At 42.8% G+C, this 19569-nt stretch overlaps 2 protein-coding genes across 2 annotated transcripts; both read right to left on the bottom strand.

Annotated features, from left to right (window-relative positions):
- Positions 1 to 372: 372 nt before the first annotated feature.
- Positions 373 to 3577, bottom strand: irg1l (immunoresponsive gene 1, like). Its single transcript, XM_030111606.1, has 6 exons — positions 3560 to 3577; positions 3081 to 3135; positions 2744 to 2931; positions 2318 to 2410; positions 1535 to 1740; positions 373 to 1300 (listed from the first exon to the last, which is right to left on the bottom strand). Exons 1-6 carry the CDS (start codon positions 3575 to 3577, stop codon positions 373 to 375), a joined length of 1488 nt encoding a protein of 495 aa, XP_029967466.1.
- Positions 3578 to 14661: 11084 nt separating this feature from the next.
- LOC115404727 (uncharacterized) lies at positions 14662 to 19565 on the bottom strand. Its single transcript, XM_030114120.1, has 10 exons — positions 19541 to 19565; positions 19079 to 19153; positions 18326 to 18439; positions 16558 to 18234; positions 16341 to 16440; positions 16094 to 16242; positions 15869 to 15981; positions 15675 to 15764; positions 15467 to 15589; positions 14662 to 14796 (listed from the first exon to the last, which is right to left on the bottom strand). Exons 1-10 carry the CDS (start codon positions 19563 to 19565, stop codon positions 14662 to 14664), a joined length of 2601 nt encoding a protein of 866 aa, XP_029969980.1.
- Positions 19566 to 19569: the final 4 nt, after the last annotated feature.

Here is a 19569-nt window from a genome sequence, read left to right as displayed (position 1 = left end):
GGTGCAACATTGAAATCTGAAAGTATTAGAAAAAAAATGCTTCAAACTTTTTACCATTGAATAAGATCACATTCTTCATTTTAAAACATTTTCTTCTTTGAAAAGCTGATAATCACAACATTAAAGTCATTTTTTTTTTTTTTTAATGGCACAATATACATTAAAGAAGTGTGTTTGGCACTGATGGCAGAGAGATTTCTTTTTGTACACCACCTCTCAGCTTTTCATAGTAATAAAGCTGTTTTGTATTTCAGGTGTTTTGAACAGGCAGTACTGATCTAATGTGTGAAATTCGGTATTATATTTCACTTAAAATATGCACAGAAAATCTCAGTTCTTTTCTTATTTGCCAGTGGTTTTGTGCACAGATGTTTATTGCAGCTGTGAGAGAAGAGCTCTGCAGTCTCCGGCTCTGTCCAGCTCCTCCACCACCTCCATCAGCTCTTCAACCCGCTCCGGGGGAAGCACCGCGCCGGCGTTGTGCCGGAATTTCCTCCTCAGGCTCTCGCTGGTCAGCGGGTTTCGCCAGTGGCCGTAGAAAGTGTCGCAGCGCCCCGTCACGACGTCCCCCCCGTTCAGCACCACCCGGACTTCGCCGTACATGAGGCTGAAGTTGGCGGGGTTGTCGTGGGGGTGCTCCACCCGGACGCGGCTCAGCAGAGCCAGCAGGTCGGGCCGGCTCATGGCGGCCGGAGCGAAGGACCCCGCGGTCACCTCGCCGTCCAGGAGAGCGCTGCAGGCGTTGAACTGGAAGGAGTGGCGGGCCTCGTGCTCGGACGCGGGGAGAGGCCTGTCGATGTACTTCGATCTGGGCACTCTGAGCAGGATGTCCTTGACTTCGCCCGGGGAAACACTTCCAGGACCGACTCCCACCAGGACCTTGTGCACCGAGGCTGCGGCATCTGCCACCCAGTGCATCCCCAGATGGGCCGGGAAGCGCTTAAAGGCCACGTCTTGCTCTTCTAGCAGAAACATATGGCCGCCGTCGCCGGGGGGGTGTAACGGCTGCGGCAAGTAGTCCTCATAAAAAGCACTGAGGCCTGCCACCCCAGTGACGGCGTCCAGGACCACATGACTGGCTTTCAGGCCCCGGGAGGCCAGCAGGGCGGCTTCCAGCCCCAGGCGTGACGCGTTGCCGACGTGGAGGGGTTTTGACTGAGTGGCGGCATTCGCCATCGGGGCGCCAGCGAGGGAGGCGGCAATCGCCAAGGCGTGACTGCACTGGGAGGGGTCCAGAGACAGGAGGCGAGCACAGGCTGCTGCACTTCCCAGAGTCCCCACCACACTGGGAGGATGGAATCTGAGGAGAAAGTCACCAAGGAGAAAACACACCGGCACATTAATTCATCTATGGTTTAACTATTTACTACACTACTAATGTGAAACTGTAAACATGGAAAAGGATTTACATCCATGGCGTAATCAACCTAATTCAAAACATGATGAAAGAATCATATGATGATGAAACTGGCCCACAAATTGTACACTATATATAAGTAGTCGTCCTACTTGACTCCTGCTCTGAGTCAGTCACCTCTTGGGAATGTCGTGGGCCTTATTAGAGAACCTCATTAGCTGGCCCTGAATCTCGATGCCGATGTTGAAGGCCAACAAGAGGTCCAGGCCGCTGAGTTTCCTGTGAGCGGGCATCATGTCTGCGAGCGCCAGCACGGCGGGGAGCACGGCTCCAGAGGGATGAGTGGCAGGATGCCACGTATCATCAAAGTCCATCGAGTGAGTCTGCAACAGCAACAAATAAAAAAAAAGAAGAAGAAAGCTTTTCACGGTCATGTCACTGTTCATCCCGGCACAGCAGGTGTTTGGAATGGAAAGAAGCCGCACGGCGAGTACTAAGTTAACATCGCTTTGCTTCTGGAAGCGACGCAGTGGCAGGTTGTCGCTCCTGTGTCTGTGTTTGTGTGGTGTCGTTTCACTCTGCTCCCGCCCGCTTCCTGCAACCTGTGGCCGGTGGGATTTAACTGAAACGAATTCCTTTAATTATCATAATGAGATTCAACCTCAGGAGGCAGATCCAGGCCGCAGCAGCAATGAGCCCCATTGCTGTTTGTTTTTTGGAGAGGGGGGGGGGTGGTTTGGTGGGAAATGACAACAGGCCAAGCAATTTATGCACATGTAATGATGGAGATTTCTGGGGTTAATTCATTTTGTGCTATTTATTTTTTCACTCAGGACTCCGGCAGCAGATAGCTTTGTGGGTAGGCCTGGCGGTGTAATGAGTTTATGGGTTGGTGCTGGTGAAATTGCCTGGTGAGCAGCAGACAATGGCGACACGGCGGCTCCACTTATTAATACTCACAGCCACGCCGTTGACAAAGGCTGCCAGCGTGGGGGAGAGCCTTGTGCCCTTGCGACCGTAGACAGAGCTGATATCATCGGGAGCGTACACGTGCTGAGGGGAAACAATGGAGGCTGGTCAGCGCAGGTCACTGGATGAACAGCGTCAGCCTGAAATAGCTTTTGGAAATCACTCTGCAGATGATGACGTCTGAATGGATTTCTTTGAAAGTCAAGCGCAAAAATAAAAGGTCATCAAACAAATGATTTTCCTTTCTAGAGGCTGTTCCAGGGATTCCCCCTGTCTTTGTCTCATCTGTCCGCGCACAGAATTTGCTTTCAGGACTTCAGTTTAGACAGTAAAAGGTCAGAAATTGTCTGTCAGGTGTCCAGTTCTGTCAGATAAGATGTTAATAAAAAGTTATTTTCATCCCTTTCCCACCCTCACCTGGCAGTGCTGCAAAGCCAGCTCAAACACATCTGTTGTACTTCCAACCAGACCAACGCCGATGCTGTCCAGCACCATCCGTTTACTGCGGTGGAGAGTGACGGGAGACAAATGCTGAGGCTTCATTTCACTGATGAACCTCCCAAAGCTGGCCGTGACCGTCTCCTCAGGGGGGGGACACTTCAGGACTACAGGGGACACTGAGGGAAGAGTCAGGAGAAAGAAAATTCGGGGTAATTAAGGATGAAAAGATCATTTCTTTGAATAAATAAAATTCCTCCCAGCAACAACTCAACCTGAGAGGAAAGCTGGGTTTTAAAAAAAGCTTTCAGTTTACCTTCCAATGCAGACTGATGCAGTCCCCGGGCAGCCCAGGCTGGTCTGACCGCTTTCTGAAGGACAAACAATTCATAATATCTTTAAAACAACGACATTCAATTGCATTTTTTAAAAGCCTGATCTATTTTTACAATATATTATTACCCTATCACAGCCTGTTGTAGCACAGTGATTTTCCACTTTGTCTTCATCACATTCAGAGTGAACGTTTGGCTTTCATCTATTGAAAATTACTCAGCCTGTTTGCCTTTTTTTAAGAGCTGTTGTGCTGTGAGATGATACTGTAACAGGTGTATAGCACGAATAATACCTGATACCTCATTAAATCACCATTTAACATTCTCACAGAATATTCACATGCTCATGTTATCTGATGGCTTCAGAGTTTATAGCTTCTCACTTTACTTCAGCGAGACAGTTTTCTGTCCTTTAATCCAGTCTTGGATACACAGATCAGAGAAAGTTTGTTTTAATTACCTGTAGTGTGGAGATCATGGCTTCAGTCCGCTGGCTCTCTTGACTTTTCTCCTTCTTTCTCTTTCACACAATAGGTTTACTCTCAGCTATTAGTAAAGTTAGAAGTGCACTCCCTTATATAGTCCATGGCTTACAATGCCAACAAGTGGAACAAAAAAAAAAAGAAAAAAGGAGGAATTTCCTTAGTGGTCGTCACCATCCTTGTCATTGCCTGTATCCTGGTGGGATGAGGAGGAAGGAGCAGTACTTTATTGTTCAAGGTGCAAAGTCATGATCTCACCTCTCAGGTTGCAAAGTGTAGAATGGGGAATTTTTTTTCCAACTCCTCCTACACATCAGGAAACCTTACTTATAAGAAAGGTTTTTCTTTCTTCAGCACAACTTCATCGGTTCATCGGTCTAGACTCTTCCTCAGGTATGGCTTTGTTTAACTTACTTTATTTCTGACTAACACTGAATGTTTTTTTTGTTTTTTTTAGTTTGTGGCACATAGGTGGGGATTGATTTGTGTACTAATGCCTGCAGCGAGTTGAAGGAAGAAAATGTTTCAAATGGAAGTGTTCAGAAAAATTTCACTGACATGAATTAAATCAAACAATATATACAACAAAATCTGCATTACATCAGTGCTTGTTTGGAAGTGTGAATGGATCCGTAAATCAGTCTGTGGATGAGATGTTATTTATCTGGACTCTTGTCTCTTGTCAGTCATCAGACCGTGAAGCTGAATGTGTCTTGTTCTCTGTATTTTTTCCTTCTGACACGCTGCAGCAGGGTGAACCTGCTCACGACTGAGCCTGGTTGTGAACTCTCAGGTTTCTGTGACTAGTGAGACCAGAAACACCTGAAAGCAAAGGGTTTTATTTATGTTTAGTCTCCATCCATATGGAACTTTTCTTTATGTTTTAGTTTTTCTGCACAAACTTTGCATCCTCCATTAAACACAATCTTAGCAGCTAAAAACTTCAGTTTTAAAGATTCTCTATAAATAAATGAAGATTTTGACAGTATGTTAAAATACTCTCAGTGTGTGGAGTGGTTAGTTGAGCTCTATCATCACACAGCAAGTGTGTGAAGGAGCTGATTCCTCTCGGGAACCAGACAAAAATGTGTGCGTGCGTGTGTGTGTGTGTGTGTTTCTCTAAACTCTCCCACTCCAATGTCATGCTTGTTGGATTATCGAGCTGACAATGTGTCCAATAGATTAAATGAGACTCTGGCCTCTGCAGTGTGTCCTTTAATACTTAGCACAGACTCCAACCCCAAACCACCCAAGTCTGGTTATCATCCAAATCTGGATAGATACATGACTTGTGCATTTACTTTACATTTTACAGTTTATCCTTGACAATTCAGATGTAATATTTAGAATATTTCAGTAAAAAGAAGCTCTGTCTTTTGTTTTGTTGTTACACATTTTTAGCTTTTCAACAAATTGCATCCGATGGCATCAGAAGGGTTTCCTGCCAGTTTCTACGGGGAACCTGGAGTACTCGGCATGCTGTCCAACGGGATCAGTGCATTCCTTGTACTTCTGCAGAACTTCAGTACAGCTCACACTGGAGCGAAGCCTGCAGGAGTGGAGAACATACTTGCAGGTAACGCTGTTTGAAACACTGCTACAATAGTATGATGACTGAAAGATTTGAACTGGTTGAGTAATTTCAGATTTGTTTTGCAGGTGTTCACCTCATCCTGATTGGTGGTTTATGCCAATTATTGGCTGGACTGCTGTCCTTCAGGAAGTATGATCACCTGAGTGGCACTGCCTTCATTGGCTATGCTGCCCTTTGGGCGAGTTATGGTGCTACCAGAATCTACTTCGGTGCCTCACTTGAAAATCAAAACTCAACCAGCAATTTCTCTTCTAACACGACGGTCAATATGTCTCTGGAGGCCTCCACAGAGATCACAGAGTCCAATTTAGTCACGTCAGCAATCGCCGGTCTGGTCCCTTATATCATCCTGTCCTTCCTCTTAGCGTTTTGCTCGGCCACAGTCAACTACATCATGCCTTTCGTTTTCGGGGCCATCACAGCCACCTTGGTGTTCGAGGCAGCGGGACTCACAGCAGGTCCCTGGGCTCTCGTGGTGTCTGGCATTCTAGAGTCTCTGATTTTAATCTGTGCTATCTATGGCTCCGCTGCATTGCTCACCAAAGGTCTGACTCAGCGCCTCCTCCTCAAAGGGTTTGGGACTCCTCTCTTTAATGTCCTCCTATTAGGCACCGCCAACTCCTCAAGGGCCCAAAGCATCGGCCAAGAGAAGAAAAAAAACACCAAATACGCCGAGCCCATGGCTTTAGGTTTCTTCTGTGACTCGGTCGCTCCCTTCATATTTGCTTTCTACAGCTTCGGTTTCATCGACTCTTTTGGTCTGGGAGCTGTGTGGGTCTCGATCGTCTCCGTGGCCCAACTGTTCTCCAGCTACTACGCCCATCTCCGTCAGGATTGCTACCACACCACAAAGTTTGGATTCCATGCAACGTACTGGCTGGTGAAGGCTTGGGATGAGTTTGTGGTGTCTGCTCTGCTTGTGAATGACAGAACAGTTATCTCTGGAAGGGAAGCGATGGTTGGAAACTGGTTCTTTGTGGTGGCAGCTGTGGTGATCAGCATGGGAAGCCTCAACATGGATGTGCTGGAGCTCATCCACAACCTCCTCTTTGTTCTGCTCACCGTCTCAACAATCCCACAGATACAAACTCCCTACATCTTCTTTGGCGTGGCTTGTTCCCTGTTCGCTGTAGCTTCGATTTATGGCACCTTCTCACGTCTCATCAATACAATCGCAGAAAAATCCCTCATCCCCGTTGGACCACAGCCCGTTTCCTCAGGACAGCTGAAGAAGGTTTTGGAGAGCAGACGGTCTAAACAGGCGGGCCAAGAGGAGGAACGCCAAACTGACCAACCCTCAGACGCTCTGTTTTACCTGGCAAATGGGATTGCATCTTTATCAGCGCTTCATTCACACACGTCCAGCGAGAACCTGACCCTCCTCCACATGACAGTGCCTTGGGTCCTCGTCTCTGGGACTATCCTACAGGCCTACGTCAGCAGGCTGCAGTTCACCGGAGATCGCCGGTTTGGATCAGTCATCTCATCGGTCTATGCGGTCGTATGGGCAGTTTGGACCTGGTTCAGGTTTGCAGGTATGTCAGTGTAGACAAGCGACTAATCAAACACTTTGTTTGTGGATTTACCTCAAAATTTCACTGATTATTAATTGTTTTTTTTTCCAGGTAACCTGCTTCACCTCTCCAAGGAGACGACTTCTGGTTTTGCAGCAGGAGCGATTGCTCTCCTCATCATCAATGCTTTCCTCACGCTGATTGGTAAGATTTAGCTCATTTCTCTTTAAATCTTAATCTGTAACAATCTTTTTTAATTTTTTTTTATATATATTACTCCAGCTGCTCACAGGAACCTGGTTCTTCTGTTACTGACGGCTGTCATGGAGGTTGCTCTGGCCTGCTTCTTGCTCTCCACCCTGCAGCGGCTGCCATACGAACTAGAAAGTAATAATAATAAAGCCATGCCAACTAGAAATGGAACTAAGCAACATATTTGGGTAATCTTACCAAAACAAGACTTTATTCTGCTTCATTTGCAGTGGCCATGCTTGCACTGGTTTCAATCATTTGTGTCTATGGAGTATTAGCATCACTTGCCAACTGCATCTTCTCACAAAGATTGCTTCCTGTGGGCCCCGCCTTGATAAAGGTAACCAGTTCTTTGCCAAGCCAGTTGCAGTGTATCTTGTTCATTTTACAATAATGTTCCTCTGTGTTTTTAGGAGGGTGTGAAGCAGGAGACTCCTCCAGAACTTCCCTGTCCTGTTGCAAACTCCAGACTCACCAGTGGTCTCCTGAAGATCGCCGGTCTTCTGGAGGAAGGAGGAGTTTGTGGCATTCCCACAGACACAGTATATGCCCTGGCTGCCTCCTGCAAGAATCCTCAAGCAATAGAGAAAATCTACAACATTAAAGTGAGAATGTGAATACTCTCATTTAAATATAACAAATCAGTTACTGTCTTATCTACATCTGGTCTGTGCCTTGTGATCTGTGGCAGGACAGGCCAGCAGAGAAACCCATCTGCATTTGCATCTCTCGTGTGGAGCAGCTGGAAGCAGCCGATCCTCCCTTCAGCCCTCTGCTCTGGGAGTTCATGAGAAACGTGTATCCTGGAGGAATCAGCTGCATTGTGAGCAAAGGAGACTGGCTGTTCAAACTAGGTACACAAATTTATTAGAAAAAGATTTATTTTTTTTTTTTTTAAAGATAAACATAAATGTGTAGCCTTCATCTAAACGCTCTCTTGTTTCCTCTGGGGCAGGAGTTGGACCTGCATACGATCGTGTTGGAACCAAGGATAGCATCATGATCCGAGTGCCTGACCACACCGTGACAGGTCACCTCTGCGATATGACGGGACCCCTTGCCATAACTTCAGCCAATCCCAGTGGAGAGCCAGACAGCACCCATCACAGCATGGTTATCGAGTGAGAATACAAACTGCAGAGTGTTGATGCTCTGTTGTTTAGAAAATATGTGATTCACTGTGCATCTATACGTAGCATCGCTAACGGCACAGAAAATGACTTTCTCTTTCTATTCTTTTGTTCCGCCACAGTCGACTGGGGCACAAAATCCAAGGAGTTCTCTGTGACGGGAGCTCCAATGAAGTTGTTGCTTCCACTGTGGTCAACTGCCTGAAGATTGAGGAAGGTAAAAAGCTGAAATCCCCCCGACTTCTGTCTGTTAACAGTCATATTGTAACCGAGGTCTGTTTAACTTCCATTTCAGGAGCCATCACCATTCTGCGAGAGGGATGCATCCCTGCAGCTAAAGTCCAGCAGATCTTCAACAGAGTGAAAAACACGATGGCCTGACCGTTTCATGCCTCATTTCTTTCCTTTCACAGACACTCTTCATGCTCGGTTGAGTCCTGCTTCCACAGCTCACTTTCAATTCTTCCAAATTTCAGGGATACTTTAATGAAAGGGACTGAGAAGGAAGTAGAGTCTTGCTGTTGATACAGTTGTAACTGTGGTCGTCTGAACAAATTCTACTAAAACATCACTATCAGATTTATTTGTGGGACTTAAGACAAGCAGTTTGTTGAAGATATTTTTTGTCTGCTACCTCTTAAAACTGCCAGAATGTAGGTTTTAATCACAAAGAATGTTAATTTAGATATTGAACAATTGTATGCAATGGAAATTATGTTAATTTTTGTTCATGCATTTATACATGAAATTATACAGTGAAATGTAATTACAGTTTTTGTCATTTGTCATTACTGATGCTGATATTCTTCTGTTCATTCACAGAATGTTCTGTTGAAATAAAGAAAGATCTGAACCACAAGGAATGTCTGTGCATTAAAAGGATGTTACTAATATTAACAAATAAATCACCATAAGAGAACTGTCAGGGATTCTGAGAGAGATGCAGCGATTGTAATTCACAGAGTTGTCTTTTTAGAATAAAGGTTAAAGGTTATTGTTGTACCTTGAAAGATTTATCACCTCGTTTTCTGCTCTGTTTGGATTTGTACAAGTTTTCATCTTGGAAGTGAAAAGTTAAATTTTTCTTCAACTGAAGTGTATTTTAGCTTTCAGTTATATAAACATTTGTGTGACTCTCACGATTCCTGTGTAAAACATCTCCCAACTCCATAAGTATTTATTTTCTTGCTGAATCTTGGCCTTTGTTTTGAAATCTGACTTCTGTGAATAAGAAACAATAAATCTATCATTATTTAAAAAAAAAAAAGACTGAGTGCCACATTATTTTTTGTGCTTTTTCCCCAAATCAAGATGCTTCACCAACAGATCGGATTAAAGTATTCAGATAAATATCTTTAAAAAAAAAAAGCAGAGTCGACACCTCTCATGCATTCAGAGTGAAGCTGTTTATATGTGAATATACTGACGGTGCACATGTTTTCCTCATTTTCCAAGTAAAAAGTAGAAGCTGACCTGAAAACATGAAAACATAAAGCTTTGAAATTCAACGAAATTAAAATGAGTTTACTTATTGCTCTTTAATCCAGGTTGTCATTTTCCCACCAATCGCACACTGTATGTGTCCCCGTCTAGAGTCTGTCTAGAGCTCAGAAGCATACAAACTAGTATGATATAATTCAAATCTGTCAAATCTGTACCTTTACTTCGCTAAAAACAAACAAACAAACAAACAAACAAACAAACAAACAAACAAAATTCCATGCAGTTGCCAAAGCACACAAAGCAAAAGGCTTCCCCAGAGATGTTTTTCTTATAAGGTCAAGTTTAAAAAAACACAACCTGAATGTATCAGTTAAAATACCCTGACATACGTCACAACAGCACGATTCACACTGTAAAGACAACTTATTTAAAAATGTCTGACAGCTCCTTCAAGCTGAATTTTACCGTGAATGAAACTTTTTGCAGTGTTGACTCAAAAAGCAAACTGACAATGGCTGAATGCATGTAGCTTCTCTAAAATTCTCTTTGTTCGCACACTTACAGGTACCTCATGACAAAAGCTGCTGCTCAATAAAGTGTGATGCTCTTCCACACAATTAAGCCTTACGTGTCAAGGTTCAGCCCAGGTGCTGCAGTTGATTGTACTTTGAGATGTATTATTTTTAGGTGTATCGCTTTTATGTGTTCCATGGTGGAAACAGTGCTTTTGTACAAGCTCAAGTTTCAGAGTGGATTGAATTACATTCATCACTTTTCCTCTTTTTGTCCCCTGAACTGGTGAAACCCAGCGGGCCGTCTGCAACTTGATCTGCTGGAGTTTCCACACAGGCTTTTTTTAGAATAAACACTGAATGAAAAATGTCATTGAACAGACGAGAAGTACGTCTGCTCTAAAGAAATCTCTCTCCACAAGTTAGAATAAACATGTTTCTCTGGAATTACTTTCTTGAAAGTGGTGACAGACAGGAAGTGGTGGTTCTGGGTTGTACAGTCCGATTTCTAGTGAATAAATTCTTGTTGGGTAAATCGTCTCTCCTCAAAAAATATACGCAGCAGATTCCCCCAACACACTCTTTCTGTTTTGTCATTTTAAGCACTCAGATGAAAACAAATGTAAACAGATGGAATGAAAAGACTGGTGAAAATAGTTCATTGGTACTTACATTGCGTGTATGTGTTAAAAACATGAATATTTTCAGACATTTGCACAATACATAAAACCATATTCAGAATAAAACATAATACATACCACAATTCTAATGATCTTTTTAAATTTTTTTGTCTAGAAGTAGGCTATAAACATACACTCTCATTCAAACAAAAGTAGTCCTTTTGTCAAGTTTTTTCTTTCTTTAATCAAGTAACTCTGTGACGTCTATCAAACAAACGCTTTTAGGCTGAAAGGTTATATTGAAATTTTCCCAGAATCAATATTAACATTTGAATGAGAATGTTTCCGTCTGTCTTGAAGGAAGTTGACTCTGAAACACAAAAGACAGAGCAGAGGAACTTGTGTGACCAATAAAATACACACAAATGTTGAAATAGCCTAAGCAAACACACACACACACACACACACACACACACACACGAAGCAGAGCTTGACAGCACCATTTACCATCAGAAAATAAAAAAGTTATTAAACTGGTTATATGCAGGGTGTTGTGGTTCACAGACGTTTGGGGTTTGCGTTTGTGTGTGGAGTTTCAGTGCTATCGTTGTGAGGATGTGGATTTTGGCTGGGTCGTCTGGCTTGTTGCCACCATTCCCAAAATGAATCTGATTTTAGTTTGATCCCAAATTGCCGTCATTCATTCATTGTTAGCAGGGCTCACCTCCAGTCACCACAGATAAAGCGGTATAAAACGTGGAGTGACGCACTTCAAGCTGGACTGAGGTTATCTGATGAACAATGAAAGGCTATTCATATAAATTCTATCAATATTAGATTGGTTAGAAAAAACTGACATCAGTCTAACAGTTTGCAGACCTGAAAATAAAAAGTAATAATTAAACATCGACATTTGAACTTCATCGAATGCAACTGAGTTATTCTTTTTACAATAGGTCACTGATTCCAGCCAAGGCGTGTTACTTTCTGATGCATCATTTACAGCCTTTTGTTAGAAACTACAATTTTAATGATGTTTCGTTAAATGGCAGTTCTGGGTTTCGTTAAATGGCAGTTCTGGGTTGTACAGTCCGATATCTCTGAGATAAATCATTGGGTAAATTGTCTCTCCTCAAAAAAATACGCAGCATGCTGTTGTGAGATTCAGCCCAATCCCAAATGTAGGAAGTATTTACAGTGCATGTATGTGCTGAAAACACTAATATTTTCAAACAATTAAAAAATAGTAAAGACATATTCAGCAAAAAACAGAACACATCGCCCACTTATATTTATCTGTTGAGGTTTCCTGTCTTGAAGAATAAACACACGCACTCATGAAAACAAAAGATCTGCTTTTTTAATTAACTCCTTGACATTTAAACAAGTACTTCAAAACCATGTTATATGTGACAAACTTTCTCTGTTTTATCTTTTTTAATCATTGTGTTATCATAATGATATAAAGCTGGTTTGGTTTCTTTGACAACAAAAATGACTGTTTATGACCAATTGCAGATGAAGAGGACTGTAACTTTAAACGGCACTGACATTTTTTTCAAGTCTCATACAAATATCCAAAGTACTTCCTGATTAATTTGTCAGAAGTTAAACGCTGTATGATTTTTCTCCTCTTAACACCACTAAAAGGAAACAGCTGAGATTAGTCACACTTAATGATCAAATCTAATCTATTTTGGAGAATTATTCACCAGAGGAAATTACCTGCTGAAATGCAAAAGCCCCCTCCTGATGAGAATCTGGGTAGTTTCCTCACTGCCAGTAACTTTATTGAAACTTCCTGGATCTCATTCTCAGTGTTGATCATTCACCTTGTTGTGTTTCCAGGAATGTTCCTGGACAAACTTCCTCTTGTAGGAACCGTCAGGAGTCAGCAGGCTGTTCGATGACTCCAAAACAAAGCATCCAAACTAATAGCAACATCCGGACAGATATCAGTTTGACTGTGACTGATCGACATGTAGAAACATATATCATTCTGATAGAGACTCCAGAGAACATGGGTGAAATGTCCCACTCAAGCAGCAGTGAGGAGGGTGGGAGGAAGAAGACCGGTCAGCCTTGGCCGAACCTGGAAGAATTTAATGAAATGGTTTGATCCAATAACAACTCATTTCCAATGTGCTGCAAGCCCTGCGTACCCAATCCCAGCGAGCCAGTGGCTTTCCAAATATAGCATTATAACATTATATTCATGATGGTGTTCAGAAGAATGTTGGCTTTGTTGGAAGGTGGGCTGGTGAACTCTGGGCCCCTCTGGCCTCAGCTGGTTTTGTCCTTAATGGCATTTTCTCCCTTTTATATTACTTTGTCATTTTGAAGCCAGTACTCTTACAGTACTTCTACTTTTTGCTTTTCCCTTATCGACCCTGAAGTCCTCTGGCAGCAGCCTACTGTGGGTCCCAAAAGCCAGAACCAAGACCCACAGTGAGGCGGAGCAGCCTGCCAGAGAACCTCAGGACCGCAGAGACTGTCGATATTTTTAAAGGAAGATTAAAAACACTCCTTTTTGATGAGGATTTTAACTGACCTCTTCCATTTTCTTACATACTTATTCATTTTATTATGTAAGTGTTTTTTTTAACTTATAAAATTCATTTTATTGATCCAACTTCAAGCATTTTATTCTATCTTACATTTCTATCTTATATTTTAAAGTTTTAGTTTTTTTAACTCCAGTTTTTGCTTCACACTGAGGACTGCTTCTGGCTTGCTGCAGGCGGTGCTGTTCACGGGTCCCTTTGGCCCCGGCCAGTTGCGGGACGCCCCACGTTGACGTGGGCTGACCCCTGTCTGTCAGGGTGGGGGGCCGGGTACCGGTGCAGCATGAAATATGGACCCCCTGGAATATGGACCCGGGGTCCACATTCCTGGTCTGGCGTGTTTCCAGATCCATACTGCCATGCTATCTTTTCAAATGCTGTAAAGCACTTTGTGTTGCTTTTATTGTATGAAAGGTGCTTTTTAAATAACGATTGATTTGACTTCAATGAAAAGCTTTAGCTGGCTTTAACTTCCACAAAAGTATTTTTAATATTTTTAAGCACATTTATGTTTCTAAACTCCAACTCCAAATCATCTCCAACTATGAACATGAAATGTTCACTGACCTTTTCCAGCTGAATGTGAGAGGGCCAAGGGGCATGGAGACACAGCTGTTAGAGGATCGAATTATAGAGGTATAAAGGGTAAATGTTGCTTAACTGTTAGTAACTGAGCTGTGCAAAAATAAATAAGCATGGATCCATATTCAGGTGCAACAAAGATAATATCTATGTTTCTGATGAACGTGCAATAAATGAATATTACTTTTAGTTTTGTATGTTCAGGGTTAGGGTGAGTTACTTCACATGTTCATATTGATAAGATTTCTTTTTACTTTGTCAAATATGGTTATGACGTCCTCCATTGTTCATAACAATAATGCAGGAGACCAAGTCCTTGCTTTGCTATACTGTTATCCCTGCGTTTGAGAAAAACATCATCAATGAATTTACAAAATAATAATAATAATAATTTTCCATTTTCCGGGATCCTTCACATCTTGGAAAAATCCAGTCAACACGATGAGACGTTCCTCTCATGACAGACAATTAATTAAGCAGTGAACATTCTTAAAAATAATTTATTGTCAACACATTGTCTCAGGAAGTATTTATGTATTTACAATGCATTTATATGTTGAAAACACAATATTTTCAGACAGTTGAAAAAACACATTCAGCCTAAAACAAATTAGGTTACTTATACAACAAGTGAGTGAAATAAAGTCTGTTCACACATAATATACAGCTGAAGAACTTGCAAATGAGGTTTTGTTTTCAGTTTGAAGTGACAGATAATAAATACTGTTTCTTGTGAGCTGACGTGAAAGTGATCAGATTTCATGTTTCAACAGGATTTTTACGCAGTACTACACAAAAACTATGAACCTTCTTCGAGAACCAGACTTGCTCAGGTGAAACAGTGATGGTGTTCAGTCTCCACTTCCTCCTTACAGTCTTGCTGTATTGTCCTCTCCTGAGGTTCTGTCATTCCCCATGTCTGGTAGAAATAAATCATATTCAAACCCATGGTTGATACGCCCTTGACTGTGCCGCTTCTGAACCTCCTCAAAGATCTCAAGAACCTTGAAAGAGAACAAACGAGATTAGCAAACGTGAGTGTTCACAGGGAATCAGGAGTGATTCTACTCTTCTCCCATTCTACTTATAGAAAATACAGCAGGAGGCAGTCATTACAGCCATCAGACGGTAATCATCCAAGACATTACTTGCAGAAATAGCTTTATTTCATCTTGGAAATATGATCTTTATTGTTAAAAACTATTTGATGAAGCCCATCATTTGGGAAGACTCGGGTCACCCTGGACTTGTTCTAGTTAAGCAGCTACAGGTTTAGACTTGACAGATCACCTGTGAGAGTCTCTCCTTTCCTCACTCTGGATACATTAACATGTCAAAATGGCATGTCACTGACGTTTGTATTTCTACTGTCATCTGTAGATCCTGTATTTTCCTGTAGAATCTCTGTCCATGGTGCTGGAAATTCATGATCTCGTCCTCCTCTCACTATTAAGTCTACAATAACTGGATTTGTTTGTTGTATAAGAACAAACTGTTTGTTGCACCTTGTCTCTGTCCTAAACTTTTATTCCAATTGAGTTTTTCTAAAACTTTCACTTCTGCTAGCTTATGAGGGAGTGAGTTTGTTTATTGTTTTTTTTTAAATGCCATGAAATGGTTGCAGGATCCACATGAATAAACTGTACTGAATTGAATGTATGGTGACAATCACACCTTAGATTTAGGAATGAGGCCCACTCTGAAGAAACCAATATGTCCGCTTTCTATCTTGGTACAGTCAACCACAGTTGACGCAATGTTCTCTGGAGAGGGTCCATCACATAACACTCCATCCACCTAAGGAGCAAAATACACAGGAATCAGTAAACACTAAATAATTGCCATTAACATAATTACTGTGATCGTGTGCCATTGTTATTACCTTTTCTCCCAGTTTGGCATAAACCTGGTTATGGTGAGTTGTGTCTGCTTCGCCTGTAGGGTTGGCTGATGTTACTGCGATGGGCCCAACCTGAAAGGAATTTTTTTTTAGGATTTGTATTTGCTGAAGGGTCTGCTAGCTGATTAGCACTAACTAATCTAAGACATGGCGTGATCAGTATTCAGGGCCCTTACTAGATTAATGAGATGCGTGGCCACAGAACAGTCTGGGTTTCTGATTGCAATGCTTTGTGGGGTCCCTATGTATTTGGCAGCGTCTCCCAAACCAAAGGTTTCCATCCATGGTCCTGAGTGAGACAAGAAATCAATAAGATCCTCATAAAAACCCATGATGTAAAAGACACCAGACACTACTCAAACACAATCTAATACGTGCATATAGGCTACAGAAGCACCGACCTCTGGGTACAACCATGCTGATAGAAGACGGCCATGCAGCCTCCATGAAGTCCAGGAGCAGAGGGCTCAGCAGGTGTCTCACTGGCTCTAACTGCTTGATCGAGGAGATCCACAGGGACATGGGTCGGTCCTCCGCCTGCTTTTTCACCCTGAAACCGAACACAGCAGTTAGAAAGTAATAGGGATTTAAAAATAGAAAATAAGTACAGACAAAGAAAAAAAAAAAAATGATTCAAGAGAAACTCACTTGTATGCTTTGATAACTGCATCTGGCCTGTTGCAGGCTGCCACCAGCACATAGACCGTATCAGTAGGCATTCCACATATGCCTCCATTTTTCATAATTTCTGCATGACAAAAAGCGAGAAAAACAATATTTCCACACAGGTTAGCGTTACAAAAAAAAAAAAAAAAAAAAAAAAGCTATTCATTTCAGAAGTATAAATGTCTCTGATAAATCTTACCGGAAATTTGTTGGACCGATCTTGAGCTACGAGCTGGCACATGCGGACAGATACCCGCCCCTCCCCCAACCCCACTCAGCCTGGCGAGAGGTTTCCCCAGGGGGATGTGTGGCGTCTGGAACGTGCTGTTGAATATATTTGCCAGGAAGCAATAAAAACTGACAAGGCCAAAGATGACGGTGGCCCCGATGTCGTAGCCATACGGCAGCGCACCGACGGCATCCAGCATGAAGCTAATGAGGATGAGCTGGAAGGAGAGCGAGTAGGCAAACCACGCCACGTTGACAAACAGTGCTGCAGCTGTCACCAAACAGTTAAACAGCATGAAGCTAATGATCCCGACGGCTATATTGAAGCCTCTGGTTTCACCGTACAGGCCGCCGTATCGCGTCAGCCCCCACACCGTCCACATGTTCCCGTAGAGAATAAAAACTGTACTCTCGAAGGTTTTACCCCTCGCGAAGGCTACCGAACCACACAGCAGCTGCAGCGCCCCGCCAGCCATCACCACCCACGGCAGAACCAGCACAGTCAAAGGATTTCTGTCCCCGACTGTGGCCGTGGTAGCAAAAGCTGCCAGCACACTGCAAGCGTGGCCCAACACCTCGGCATCTGCATATTTAGAGTAGCCCAAATGCGGTGCATGCAGCACTGTATCGTTTGCTCTTAGCGAAAGGCACTGCATCCTCGCTACAAAAGCTTGAAAATAATTCCTCCCTGTGGGAATCATCTTATTGGAGACCATGTTAAATGTGGTAATTAAAAGCATGCCAGCTGAAGCTACAAATATCGCTGCCTGAACACCCTGAGTGCCTCCTTGGACGAAACCTTGAGGCTGAGCTGCAATTGAAATACAATAGGCTGCAAAGAAGAATTGGTAGAGCCCATCCAGCAAGCTTTTCTGACAGCTGAACAGAGCCAGGATGAAGAAAAGCACAGAGAAGACGGCGGGGAAGGGCACAGGCGAGACGGGCTGAATGGAGTAAACCGACAATAAAGCACAGTAACCTTCTGCAAATTTCAACACGGCCGTGAAACCACAGAAAGTAGCCGCCAGGGTGTCCATCGCACGATAAATGAGGATACATACGCCCAACTGGAAGAATCCAGCTGTCCACAGCCAGGGGACATGTCCAACAGACAGCCGAGGGACCACACTTAAAAGGGGACAAGCTAATACAGACGCAGACAATAAGTTCATCACCAAACCTACTGAAAAGGCATCGTCACATCCCCGGCTCTGCTCGGGTTTCATCTCAGCTTTTGTCTTCAAATTTGTTCCTGGAGGCTCCACTTTACCAGCAGTGATCACGGAAATCAGGTGTCCTACGCCAAAGTAAACACACACCAGAGAGACAAGAAGGTAGCTGGCAGCAGCTGCAGACTGGCCAAAGCTCAGAGCCGACAGACCAGCGATTTGATGGGCACAGGCCAAGGATATGCCCACAGCTATAAGACACAGCACAGCCGTCTTTGCTACGAGTGCCACAATGCCGAGGATGAACAGCGCTAAGGTGAAAGCTGCGAGGCCAGGAACCAGAGAAGATCTCATCTCTGTCAGCTGCAGGACCTCCTGTCCAACCAGGACATACACCAGACCTGAGCCGCACCACAGTGCAGAAATAGTCAGACAAAGAGTGGAAAACAGCCGGGCATGGGGCTGACCATGGCTGGTACCTACGAGAGAGAAACACAAATTAATACCAAGACTAGAAAACTGGAAAAATAAGATGCACAGCTGCAGTGATAGGATTAAAGCGAATCAGACCTGCATAAGCTAAGATCGCTGCAACGAAAAGGAGCAAAATCCCCAGTGCAGTGTGGGGGATGAAGTCGCTTTCAGGGGAGCCGGCATAGTTATTCACCAAAAGCAGAAGAGAACCTGTGGAGTAAAACAAAGCCAGGATACTGAGCTGCTGCTGGTTCTGAACCAAAACGGTAAAAACTGTTTTAATTCATTCACGCCTGTTGTATTTGTCCACATAGTCACTTTTTATGTATTTTTTTCATTCCAGACACACCACATCATAGTACAACAAGCAAAAGGAAAATAAAGAAATCTATTAATTAATGCTGATATGAATCTATCTATACACACATGCACACACAGACAAAATCCTTGTAAATAATCAATACAAATAAATAAATAACATTTTTTTATGATTAGAAATATCAAATAAATAAATAAATAGCCAATGTACACACAAATATCTACACATATACTTATATTTGCATTCTTTCAGCAGTGCACTTTAAAAGCCTTATTAAGCCTTTCCTATTAAAACAAATGTAAACTAGAAGTCTAAAATTTTAAAAAGTCTAAAAAAGTTTCTATCACTTTGAAAAAATGATCAAAAACAGTACCTGTATTACAAAAATCACTATTGTGACATGATAATTGAACTGTTTCAAATCAATAATGGGCAGTCAGTCAGCCGCTAGTGGTTAGGAAAAAAAGATAAGAATTAAATAAAAAGTGGAAAAAACAAAACAAAACAAAACCAAAACAAATTACACCTACCTCCGAAGATGCCCAGGATGCCCAGAGACATGTTGAGGGAGCCTGACTCTGACAGGACAGGCGCGTGAGTCCTGACTGAAGACCAGACGACGGCTTTTATGCCGCCGCGTGTGACGTCACCACGCAGGTGACACCTGAGCCAACCTGACGTAACTCACCGGGAAAGAACAGCAGGCAATATCAAGAGCGATAGATAGATAGATAGATAGATAGATAGATAGATAGATAGATAGATTTAATTTAATGGTCTCAATGACTTTCTGCTGTAGAAATCTATTTTTTTAAAGACTCCATTGTCTCCACGCTGCAGAGTGATCACAGTAACTCTACACTAATATACTTTTTCTCTAATTAATTTATTTGTTTTACTACTCTGAGTGAATTATAATTTTGTAAGCTTTTTAATTAGACCTCAGAACTGCTGCTGAGAGGAATGACTCAGCATTTCATGCCATGAAAGACATTCCTGGTTGCTTTCAGTGTGCATGATG

This window comes from Salarias fasciatus, chromosome 2 (assembly GCF_902148845.1).
Source record: "Salarias fasciatus chromosome 2, fSalaFa1.1, whole genome shotgun sequence".
NCBI lineage: Eukaryota > Metazoa > Chordata > Actinopteri > Blenniiformes > Blenniidae > Salarias > Salarias fasciatus.
Note: the sequence above shows the minus strand (reverse complement) of the source record. Positions and strands in the feature narration are given on the sequence as shown.